Source organism: Scatophagus argus, chromosome 10, assembly GCF_020382885.2.
Source record: "Scatophagus argus isolate fScaArg1 chromosome 10, fScaArg1.pri, whole genome shotgun sequence".
NCBI classification, from domain to species: domain Eukaryota; kingdom Metazoa; phylum Chordata; class Actinopteri; family Scatophagidae; genus Scatophagus; species Scatophagus argus.
In genome coordinates this window covers 14,978,235-14,991,312 of record NC_058502.1, presented here as the reverse complement: position 1 = coordinate 14,991,312, position 13,078 = coordinate 14,978,235, and the positions used below count along the sequence as shown (strand labels likewise).

The 13,078-nt window shown below is 41.4% G+C and overlaps 1 protein-coding gene across 4 annotated transcripts in view; it reads right to left on the bottom strand.

The window, feature by feature from the left end:
• The window catches only part of micu1 (mitochondrial calcium uptake 1), a 29,381-nt gene that overhangs the window by 13,679 nt on the left and 2,624 nt on the right, over positions 1 to 13,078 (bottom strand). For 2 of the 4 annotated variants that reach the window (XM_046402391.1, XM_046402392.1), the window contains exons 2-6: positions 12,040 to 12,204; positions 10,914 to 11,109; positions 9,119 to 9,281; positions 6,492 to 6,535; positions 2,997 to 3,008 (exon numbers count right to left, since the gene is read on the bottom strand). In XM_046402391.1, the coding sequence (XP_046258347.1) occupies positions 2,997 to 3,008; positions 6,492 to 6,535; positions 9,119 to 9,281; positions 10,914 to 11,109; positions 12,040 to 12,204 (580 nt within the window). The remainder of the gene's footprint in view (positions 1 to 2,996; positions 3,009 to 6,491; positions 6,536 to 9,118; positions 9,282 to 10,913; positions 11,110 to 12,039; positions 12,205 to 13,078) is intronic. The other 2 variants (XM_046402393.1, XM_046402394.1) reach the window with 1 other exon arrangement.

Here is a 13,078-nt window from a genome sequence, read left to right as displayed (position 1 = left end):
TTTGTCAATTCACCCGTGTGTGTGGCGAGTGTGTGCACGCCTGAGTGATGTCTGACCACAAGCGACCTCTCGTCTTTTGTACAGGTGTGTCTCAATGGAACTTGGTGTACTGGAGAGCTACACCAGCAGGGATATGCTGATTTAAAAAAAAATGAGAGAGAGAGAGATGTACAAATCGACAGATGGACAGCGCAGAGTGAGTGAAAGAAAGAGGAGGAGGAGGGGGGAAATGCATTAAAAATGGATCAGTATCTTTATGTCGCTTTGTGTGATGCGGTAGCTCAGGGGCTACTGTCATTTTAGCAGGTGCAATGAAAGATGGGGGTTTCAGGGGAAAGGGAGTGCAGGATGACCCGCTTGAGGGGTAGTCTGACATTTGAATGGTGGCTGAAAGCCCTCACAATACAAGTGCACCTGTGCTGCAACACACACACACACACAACTAGGGCACATCTCCATCCATGCCCTGAAGAAAACCACACACACTACATGATTCTACGCTCAGTACTCTCTCTTTAACATGCACAAATTAAGCAAAAGTCATCCTTGCCCATTGGAGGTGTCAGGAGTGAATATTTTTCCTCTTGCTCACGATGATGAAACTTTTAATGAGCGTGTGTGTGTGTGTGTGTGTGAAGGGGGACATTAATGTATTAGCATTCCACCTTTAGTCCCACGGGTAATTGCAGAGCAGGTGCATTTTTAAATAACTCAGAATTATTTTGGGAGCACAATCACCATAATGGACCCCAATGATGTGGAATGCTCAATAAACAAATTTTGGTCTTTGAGGAATAGCAGCTGTCTCACAGGAGGGGAGAGGAAACCAAATAAATGACCAGGTGTACAGTCAACCCAACCTCTACTACTGGAGATTAGGAAAGGAGATGGAGATAGAGAGAAAGTGAAAGTGTGTGTAAGTTTTTATAGAGATAACCATTGACAGAACAGACAAAGAAGGCATATGTGTATTGAAGATGGTGTGAAAAGATAGAGAAATAGAGCGGTGACAGTCCGAACACCACGCCCTGGGAGCTTCCTGCCAAAAAAGAACAAGTGAACATGACAACACTTCCACTGCAGCAGCCCCCCTCAGTACTCCTTCTGAGTGACAGGAGTCCACTCCCAGTTGTAGCAGCTCATGTGGCAGACACTGTGGCTTTACATACAAAGAGGGCCACAGCATATAGGAACAGTTTGGTTACATTTCAGATGTACAGACCAAGTCCTTCCTTCCAGTGACTCTAAACCATGCTATACAGAAATCATGCAGCACTGACATCCGGACAATCCAGAGGATGGATTTGTGAAGGTTTTCAAGCACATCAGCACAGCATTGACGTTAGCTAATAGAGCCAATTTCTGGGCCCCAAACCACCCTGTGATGCCACCATGCGCAGAGAGGGGGCGCCACCACCAGCTACTTTCTCTGTGAGAAACAGGCAATAGAGCAGTGCATGCTGGGGAAAAGGCTAGAGTGCCAAAGCGTGTGGAAAGCTAGAGCTGATATTTCTTAGAAGAGATGAAAAGATGAGGGAAAAGGTTTTTAAATAAGAAGAGAGTGCAGGGGAACAGCACTGCCATGATTTGGCAAGTTCACTATGAAAGACCCATTTTAGTCCCTCTTTGCATTTCAGCTTTTTAAGGTTTGACATTCTCCTTAAAATCTGACTATAATTGTGTGTGAACTTTACTTTGAGGAACTGACTAAAGTGTAAATTATGTAGCAGTGCTGCAGCGTTTAATAATCCCTGTAGAGGCAAAAGTCTTCACTTTCAATAATTCAGCAGGGAGAGCATGGTACACAGCTGTCTCCAACAAGCTATACAAAGGGCATGGGGGAGGTCTTGTGCACAATGTCCAGTAACAATAGAGTCTGACTTTGCATATTTGATACAAGTGCACTCACAAAGGGGTGCGTGCCAGTTTTGATTTCAAACACTTCTCATCTTTATAAGGTGCACAGGTTGTAACCTGTCCTTTGCTGTGCCTGGCTTATCTTCACGTCATCCTGACGGATGGAGGCATTCAAACCTGCTTAAAGGCCAAATCATTTAGTAGATAAAGCTCATAGATCAGGGCTCATTTATTGACACTTGCCAATATAAATGTGTAGAGCAGAACATCTGAATCACAAAAAAGTTTCCCAGATGCACTCTGGTGAAACATGTTACAGCATTGTTGGAAACTAGAAGCACATAAATGCACAAGCTCATACACATTTATGCAAGTGATAGCAACTAAAGTGCACCAGCGTAAGAAATTAACAGATAAGGCAGAGTGGCATTTCCTCTACCCAATTTGTTATTTCGGATGTATTATTGTGCTTATACCATGGCCACTTGTCATCAACAATCTTTAAGATATCTTTAAAATGGATGATAATGTTATGGAGCCTGGTCAGCAACATAAGTACTGTTAGGTTATCTGCAGTGCTGTGGTTAAACTGCTGAGTAGCCAATCAGACACTTTCTGTGACCATGATATAATCTGTCTTATCGTATGAGAAAATATAGTAGTGGTGCTTTATTCTACTTCCAAACCCATATTATTTGATTCCCCTGTGTGCAGTACCTTCCGCACATACACAGTACACGGTGAGAGAAAAGTGGTAAATTTAACATTTCATTACCAACCGAGTGATTTCTTGTTAGAAAATGCTTACACTTTAATGCACAGTTTGGCTAATGTCCTGTACATGGACGTGGTAAACTTAAAATTACGGTTTAACACTCGCTGAAGCTGAGATGTGGTAAACACAGAAAAACTACTTACTTAGCTGTTCCCCTGGACTAATAAAAGTGAACAGCTATGCCCTGCATGTTACAACAGACGGGTGCAAGAGTGAGTAATTGAAAGATAGAAAAATAACAAGAGAGACTGTAAAAGGTGGAAGAGTGAAAAAAGTATAGATGAGAAGGAGGGAGTAGGTAGTGACTACAAAAGTGCAGTTTTTCATTCAGGTGCACACATGCTGCTCGGCACACACCCCATACCTGCCAGAAGTCCTGCAGAGAGGGAGGAGCAGACCGGGAAGGAGACAGAAGAGGAAAGGAGGAGGAAGAGGAGGAGGAGGAGGGACGGGGAGTTCATGGATGGAAAATGGGGATCAGTAGGTAGAATGAATGGGGGTAAGAGACAGAAAAAAAGCAGGGGTTTTGGGAGGCGGGGAGTTGAGGATGATGGTTATTCACGAGGAAGGGAAGAGAGAAAAAATGGAGGGATTACTTGTTATGTGAATGAGAGAGAACAGCCAATAAGAGCATGAGAGAATAATCAACAGTTAACAACGGCAACGTCAGGTCATATCAACATAAGATTACGGCAGATGAAAGCATGTCCACATGATCAGGGCAGGAGGAGAAAACACAAAGATGGAGTCAGTTAACAGCAGAGAGAAATGCGATTACACAAATCGGTTGAGCAAACACAAGCAATCCTATTTACAGACTTCTAAAATAACTTTGTTCCTCTGGACAGGAAAATACAAATAAAGCATACATCATGCGTCAAGGTGAACAGCAGCTGTTTAACAACCATATAGGGCACAGATTAGTGTCAGTGGGTGGGGGGTGCGGTGAGTGTGTGTGTGGTTTTTTTTTGTTTGGCCACTTTAATGCGGCCAAACAGTGTGCATATGACGAATCTCTCAGATGCCGTGCCTATTTCTAAATAAAACCACGGCAAGTGAGACGCAGAGGTCTTTTTTAGAGAGCTCTCACGTTACTCTCACACAACGCTGTACACTTCCCTGCTATCAACCTTTGCATTTGTCGCAGCTTACCACCCAACCCCCAGCTGAAACGCTCCCCTTGTACTTCCCCACACCCTCCATCAACTTCATGATTTACACACTACAGATATCGCACCACTGTGCAGGCCGTGGTCATTTCTTCTAGGTCTAATTCAGTGCACTTTTAACTCACTTTCATGTGAACTAGATTTCATGGCTTCTTGGCAGGAAACAGTAATGGATTATTCCTCCGACAACTAGCTGGGGGTACCCATTAAGCCAATGAGGAGGATTCTCATGTCTTGGGGCCAAAAAAAATAAAAAAAATAAAAAAAAGGGAGAGGGAAGGGAGTCACTGTGGCCATGGTAGGAAAATCACAGGAAACAAACAAAGCTAAATACAGTATCAGAGAAAACCATGTATCTACAGATTTGCCTGGCAAATACAGGAAACATAGGGCCAGCAGATATGGATGGACATTTACATAAAGAGTAGACAAGGGCCATAAATGGAGAGTGTTTCATTTTGATTTTAGACCACCACAAAATGTACTTTTACATTTACTTTTGATTAATGCATAGCCAAAACTCTTTGGTTAATATGCTTTTGAAATATGGGTGGATAAAACTTGCACAAAACATAAGGCTTAACAAAATCACTAAAGAGCTGCAGAGAGCAGTAAAAGAGGGACGTTGTGACAAAGAGTTCTCTCTTTAGCCATGCTGACGTGGTGTCTCCAACATGGTAGATGGGGTACAAACATACTGGTCATCAAGCCAGCTTGGGGGCTGATGGATTTTGATCTTTTAATGAGGTTAGACACTACGCTCACCACACTGATGATTGGTGAATACTAAATGAATGAAAATAGCTGGCTGCTGGGTGTGAGAGATGCTCCCTGGGATCAGTGAAAGGGCAGTAATGGTCACGAATCAATATCAAGGGAAGCAGTAATAAAAATAATGATGCTGGTGATTCATAACGAAGACTTCTATTTTCAAGACTGATCAGAGAAATGTTTAAAACGTTTAGGGCACAGCGACTAGCCCTTTTTAATCTGTGGCTGTGGTGGGCAGTGGGGTAGCCTGTCCACAGTTTACCTGCTGTTATTGTCTTTAGACAGGTCATTATACAGTGGACAGACCCACTTCAAACAGTCCCTCTTAATGATTAAATGTAGAGCTGCTCTGATAAAGTGGAAACTCACTCAGTGCTTTGAGATTGAAGACAGACAGATATAGAACCTGTGTGTCAGTTGAAAATAATACATTTCTTCATTAAACCTTTTTTTTTAACTTTGAGAGCTCAAAGAACATTTGGAAAATGACATATTCTGTTTATCTGCTCTCTCCTCAGTTACTGTAACTGGAAAATAAGCCAACAGCAAATGCAAAGCAAAGATATAAGCAAAGAAAACCGTATTATACAGGGTACTCTCTGTGAAAAATCTTTTCATCATATTTTCACTTCTATCATGAGCGAGGAGGACGAAAATTTCTAAATATTCATTGTGTATGGTCTGGGTCATTCATTTGTACCTGCAGCAGCAGATGAGGACTGAATTTTTTCCAACTGGGTTTTGTCTCGTCTCAAGCTGTCTTGGTCGCTGTAATTTTGTATGTTTTGTTTTTACTGTTTTTATAGTCGCATGTTTAACAGTTTTATTATTGTGAAGCACTTTGTCACCTTGCTCTGTGAAAGGTGCTAGACTAAACTTTTTTTTACTTTCTAAATAGGCCAAATACACCTACAAAACAACAAAGTGGACCCAGAAATACCAGCCAACACTCCCACAAATAGCTTATTTGAACGTTTTAATTTCTCCACTCCTTGCTGACAAAATGTAATGGTGTTTTCTTTTTTCTCGCCATGTCATCTACAATGCTGCAAGCCATTTGTGCATTTCTATGACACTGAATTATCACCTCTGTTTATGCATCACTCCAGTTCTAATTATATCTATCCATTTTTTTCAAAGTCATTTCATCATGAAAAACAAAATGAATGTGGCAATTCTCATCTTTATATTGCACTTTGGAGAAGGATATCATTATGTTATTATATAATATCATATTCATAAAGATATTTCAGCGCATTCAGTGCTGAACACAAGACCTCACTTATAATCTTCTCTGAATATGCATATTTGAACCCCAAGCCATGAACAGATAACACTATTAATGTATTCTTATTAAGGCTCATTATCTAATGCAGATGTCATTTGCTTAATTTTTCATGCATGATAATAATAGGAAAAGGACCAATATTTAATAGTTAAGGAACAAAGCTCCGATCAAATTAAAGCTTCATATACTGACATTGTCATATTGACTTTGTTACTGAATGTTCTAAATTGGAACAACTTTCTATTGAAAATATTCCATATGTAATACAGGAGGCCTGCGGATTATCCAGAGTAATATTTGTTATGCAAGGACACAGCACTCATTTTTTTTTCCCAAATTAAATTTTTCAGCATTTTGGATGCTCTGGTTCTTAAAGTCATTACTGACATTGGCCTTCCTGGGGTATAAACCCCTCTGGTAGGCTGGCAAGTTGTGCAGTGGAAGAGAAATAAGCTCTTATAGTTATTAGAACACAGCTTGCTGAGGAAATGCAATAGTCATTTGGTTTAGAATATCTTATGATGAAATCCGTCAAAAATTATACACAATTATAAAAACTTTCTGCTGCTGACCTCCATGTTTTCTAAGCTGACCCTCCATCCTCTTTACCATAAAGACGCCCACTTCTTACCTTCCCATCGTAGCGCTTCACAATGAACTGATCCAGGCCCAGATCTGAGACAGAGAGAAAATAAACAGACATACATATTAAGAGACAAATATTATAATAAACGAGATGTGAGGGAGACTAGTTACACAGCGGGGGCATCAAGATTTATGCCTATCATGAAGCAGAGCAAATGTATTCACTTGCAGTCATTAGTGAACTTCTGGTAATCACTGCCATGTGCTCGAGATTAATAATAGCCATTAACAACCCATTTCCATTTTGCAAATTCTTTAAAATAAATAATCATCAGCATTCAGCTTCGACTTTTCTGATCACCAGTCGAGAGCGTATGCTCAAACCCGGTTTATTTTATAGATCCCACTCAAACGCACACACCAAGGTTGAGAGTAAGTGTTTATATTTATATTTGTAATTATATCATAGATTTTATGTATCTCAAAGTTGTGTGTTTGGGTTTATTGGAAGTCAGTGCCAATATCACTCAGTGAATAATAACTGCAATGATATATGGATCAGTGGAAAATGAGTAGACTTCACTGTGCTCTGGTCCTTTGTGCTGTCAGTGTTACCAGAGATTTACTTCTGTCATTTCTTTCTGCGAAATGCAATATTCCTCCACTTTTCTCTGGACTTAATCGAATATACTCCAAGCATGAGTTATGAATTTTTGCATAAAAAAAAGACAATCCCATCTCAAAACTGATGTACACACACCTTGTTGAGGTGATTACTTTCTAAACTCTTTTGTGAGGCAGCGTTTCTCATCTGTTAAATGAAGTATGTGATGTTTGAGAGAAAACAAAAAAAAAAGCAGAGGCTCTCAACTTCACACCGAGAGCCTAACAGCACACTGACCTGCTGGAACAGATCAGATTAACTTTGAGGGCAATGGTTATAGTGCAATCTTGTTAAAGCGAAGACTAATTAAGAGAACATCATAATTTTGTTTAAAGTTGGCTTCATCAACATTAAGATCACCTAATGGCATAAGACCTCTGCAATAGGACTAACACATCCTTCCCACATCAGTAGATGTTCCAAATTCAGGGGGTGGATCACTGAGTTTAAGCCCATGTTTCCAGATCTGTCCAATTTCAAAGGCTGTTTTTAAATGCACCTGAAAAACACAGCCTTCCATGTCCTTCCAGCTGTATGTATCTAAACACATGCATATTCACACCTTGTCCAAACAGACAGAAATAAAAGAAAATAAAACTACGTGATAATTGTTTTTTAATCACATCCATCGGTTTTTTTTATCATCAGTGGGCCAGAACATCTGCTGAGCATTGTAAACAAAAGCAGACTTGACCAGGGAGTCTGTTGTTTGACTTCATTTGGCTTTGGGTGTTTAAGAAAAGACTGAAATGGCTGCCTATAAAGTAAACTGCAGTTTCTCTCTGACTTTTCCATCTGCTTTGCTGAACCTTCTCTTATCCAACAGAGCTCAGCTTATCATTCTTTTAATTCCAGTTTGAAAGGGACAGGATAAAGAAAGGAAGAGCTGGGGAATCATCAAGAGGCATTGGGTCTAAGAATGGAAGACCAACAGGGGCCAAGCTAGGCCAAGTCTTGCGCATGGTTAACAGATGGAAGTGCTGAGGTGAGCGGGAAATCCAGCGCAGACGTGACAGGGCCAGCCAAGTCCTTATTAAGTACTAACTGCAGACTGGCCTCCTCTACTGTGGATGAATGCACAGGATCTAATAGTCCTCACACTCTGAGCATTCAATTGAGAGTGTGTGATGGCGGTAAATACACTCCCTTACAATAACATGTCACACAAATCTCAGTAAATTTCAGTGTTGAATAACCACATAATGACAGATGAAGAGCAGGGCTAAAACAAAGCACGAGGTTCATTTACTCATCATTTTACAACACAGGATTGAGTAACCAAATGCTCATTTTAGTCCTTTTTATGCTACTCATTAAACAAAAATAACACAAATGGATGAATAAATAAGACATAAAAATAAAACAATTTTTTCATGGTGTAGTGTGGAGAATGGATTTATCTATGACAAGTTAAGCTCCTTGCCTTCCCAACCCTCCCATGGCTGAAGATTAAATATCTCTCAGTGACTCCATGTGTGAAGTCTGGGATCTGCTCCGGTTTGAACCCGTTAATTGATACACCAACTGCTGGGCTGCGATTCACTCAACTCAGCATGACTCGACAGCCCTGTCACCCCCCCGCCCCCCCAGCTTCATACTTGTGAACATGGTCAGTGGGATAGTAATACCATGAACTGTCATTAGTCCTGAACTGTCTAGTCCATGTTAAGTGTTCCTGTAGCTGGGTGGGAGGGGTCAGTTTTGGGTTTCTTTAGCCTTTAAGTAATATGATCTCAGCATCCTAGCACCCTAACCCTGACTTGAAACATCTCACCAAGACCATAACCTACTTGCATGTATGCACCAAGACACACGCAGGATCGCCCAGGTGTATTCAGGGTCAAAATCTCGGATGAGGAGCTGAATCAGCCTAAACATTTACTTGAATCTATACAACTAGACTTCAGGAATAAAGAAAAAGGAAGCAAAAATCACAGATAACAACTGGAGTATGCCGGTGGATGTCCCTGATGGAGCAAAAGTGATGGATAGTAAGGGAGGAAACTCACTCTCAGGTTGTTTCTCGTTGGGTGTGATTGAGCGTATGAAGTCCTGGGGCGTCATATAGACCTCAGCATCTCCATGCTCGCCTATGACCTTCAGCGTGGCAAAGTAACGAAAAATCTTGTCCGGAGTGGAGTAGGCTCTTATCCTGTTCTCATACTCCATCACCTGTCAATCAGACAGGAAATACAAATTAATGACACAGTTTGAGCAACAGTCTAATCTATGCAAACATCAAGCAAATCAAAGACCAAGCAATATTCCGGTCATGTGTGAGCGAGAATTAAGACTGAAGAGGGTGAAGGTTTGACAAGAACTGACTAGAATAAAGAAGCAAGTGGTGGCAGGGAAAACAAGTTGTCAGTCCTGATGAGGAAGTATATTAACCTCCTGACTGCCACAACTACCACATAATCAAAACAGGAAATAGTGTTTTTCAGGATCAGTCTGACTGACAGGTTAGCATGAAGGGAGAGTGCAGAACTATCACAGCCACACAAAGCTGTGAAAACCACACATGAGGATAACAGCATGGCACTGCCGACATATCGTAGTCCACCATTATGGAAAATACAAAGAGCCTCATTTCATTCAGCTCTGGTACACACATTAGCCATGTGAATGTTTGCCTTGTCTCCGCCATCTGCCTTTCAGGAGGAAGTTTCTAACAAAACTTGACAGAGCAGTGTTTGGAAGCTGTGCTCAGCTGTAATTCACACAGGCAGTTATTTTATGTGATGGTGAATGATTGTTTATACTACACAAACTCCCTGCAGCAAAAGCTTCAACTTTTTGAGGCTATTATCCACTTCAATTTTATAACAGAAAGAGTGAGAGACATACACAGACTCTAATCAAGCTAAATTCTCCTCAAGTCTGTAGCTATGATTATGTGCTTTCGTGTTGGTTCCTCCACTTTAGCAGACCTTATCGGTCTTTAGGGAAATCACCAGGAGCGTGTCCCAGAGTAGAGGCAACCATCAGTGCATGGATGAGAGGTTATAGGACAGTCGTGTAGAAATACTGGGGAGTCTGACTGATGGAAAGCCCTGGGTATGCTGTCGTCTCTCTTTAGCTTTCATCTCCTCAGATTTACAGGCTACTGATCTGAGCATCATCCACACTGATAAAGAGTCAAGCCTGTTCTTTAGTGCTTTCAGCCATTTATGCTCTCTCTTTCCATTACAAAAACATCGCAAATACACAACCAGGGTGATGAAATTCAAGTCACACCAAGTGTTTTATTTTCCTCGGATTTTCAAAGCTTGCAGCGTAACAACTGAGATAAGAACAGTTAAATCAGAAGGGGAAAGCAGTGAATTTTGAAAACATATCGGTGAAAATCCCATCCCTCTGCGTAATTTTGCCTGTGAAATGATGTGATTCAGAAAGTCCTTACAAAAGTAAGAGGGAACATACATGAAAGAACCAAAAACTCAAAATAAATGTTCAATGACAGTTGCTAGTACTCCTGACCACAATCTCCCTGATTCTCCAGCGATAATATGTAGAGCAACAAACTGTGTTTATTTGGCATGGTATTAACCACCCTTTGTTTGCTTCTCCTTCGTCATTTGTTGCCTAATTAACAGCAATAAATTTACGAGTGGCACATTTCTGTTGTTTATGATAGCGACACTGCATGCTCATTTCCTTTGCGTGTCTCCGTAAAATATTCTGTCAAAATATACTAGCGTTTGCATATTGGACATTGATTGGGAATGCTTTCAAAATACCATTCTAGAGGTGATTAAAGACTGGACTGACCGAAGAACTGAATGTTTATTGTTTATTGATTACCTTGCGGTCACGGAATCCAGAGCGTGCCTTCTTCTTTTTCCCTTCACCACCTTCATCTTTTGATTCTTCATCTCCACTGCTGGCCTCCACCGATTTCTCGGAGCCCGTCTCAGAATCTGTATCCTTCACGAAATCCACTCCCTCTCTGTCTGGTTGTTCAGAGTGTTGAACGGAAGGCCCTGCATCTGCATATGCTCTAGTTAAAAAACAAAACAAAACAAAAAAATGATTAAAACCTAAGGAACATTTTTCTGTCACCTATCAAGAAGGTGTGGTATTGCAATATTTGGGGTATATCTGTATCTTCCTCTGGTACCAAGCTGAATCGGGGAGAGTATGCAGCTGACGATGTTTTGGAGCTAAGTGTGTGCTGTAGCTATGAGAGGGAATGAGAGAGAAGATCTGCTGCACTGTGCAAAGTGAAGCAGGTTTACCACAGCACACTCCCACTTGACCATTTTTCTGACTAAATTGAAAATTGGAATAATAATAATAAATAGCTGAGTCTGTCTGAGGGAGGCTGAATAATTCAGTTTAATGAGACACAAGGAGAATGAAGCCCGGGTTGAAGGCCTGGAACAGTCTAGTCCCATCAGTCTCAAATGCCCTGAGGCACCATCCATCACTCTGCCTGCTGCAGCACACTCATTCTGTCCCCACAGAGCTCTCACGTCAACACCTTTTCCACTGCTTCGCCTTAACTAAACACCAGCCTCCTTAGTAATAGATAGCTATGAAAACATTGTGACACCCTTGGGGCGGTGTCTAAGAATGTCAAGAGGAAAGCAGGTAAGCAAATTCATTCAGTAGTTTCCCCAACAGTTGCAAAACTGGGGAATTGAATTTGGCATGAGCTCAAACTGCTGTCGAATACTGTACCACAAGTGATCCTAGTCTACTCGATGTGGATTGTGGTCCGTGAGCTTTCACTTGACGTTGTTGTTTGGTGAACTAGTTAGTGTGAAAAGCTTTATGGCAAGCCAGGAACAATCAAAAGCAAGGTGCTCTTTAAAACCTTTAAACATATTTTGTGATCCTTTGTATGTTGCCCCTTAGGGACAAATTAAGCATTTTTAAACTAAATTCAGTTGAAGTATCACAGATAGGATAATGGAACCAGTCCTACCGTTTCCAGAGAAGTCCAGCACTCGCAGAAACACCAGTCACTCCAGCCAGGGCTGCCAGCATCAGCCTCCTCCGGCCTGACCCCCGCACTGCGCCAGTGTGGTGGCGCCTGGACAGCTGTGCTAACCCCACTGAAAGTGCAGACAACGCCCGCAAGCGCAACATCCTGCAGAGGGAAAAGAATAAAAATGTGAACAAAAAGAGCTGATACTCTTAACAAGGCCCTCGCAGGGCTGTGCTGTACAAAAACTAGAAGGTACTCCACAATACTATTCTGGGCATTTTGTCCATTATGCGATGACAAGAAAAAGAAAAAAATAGATGGCATCGATCTACCTCTGTTCTTGCAAATACTGACAAATAAGACAAACTACCCAACACGCATATCACCCGAACACCAAATAGAAGCGGCACACCACCGTCAGCACTGTGCAAGGCACATCACTTCTCCAGTCATAAGCCATGGAAATCTTAGGTAAGGATTTGGAGAATTTGACCAAAAAAACTAATTAACACTCATCTCAAAGGGAAAAGCTTAGAATAGCAGTGCACTCATGGGATATGTCTTCATACTGCACTGCAGGCAAAACTCTACCTTCAATAGTCAATGCATAAATATCCTGGAATCCTCAACCACCTAAATTGATAAACAACAGAAAGCAAGTAAAAAAACTAATTGCCATTATTGCAGCTAAGCTCCAGAACTTAATTTTGGACCAGGCTGTTGCTTTATTCATCAGTGTCACGGAAAGATGATTAACAATTAAAGAAGGGGCTACTGGTGTGTATCTGTACCCCTCTTGTGTGCACATAATACAGGACAGTGGTGTTCAACTCACAGAGTTCCTAAGCTGCCTCTTGTCAATATGCTATTAACAATTCAGACACCAATTATCAAACTGATTCTGCAGAGAGATCAAAGAAGACATGGCATATGCTAATTGAAATTTTCAGCAGCCCATGGCAGTGGGGACCAAGGGGTGCAGCAGGCACACATGCGCACGATACCGCAGCCACACATATTACGGACACCAGCAAAA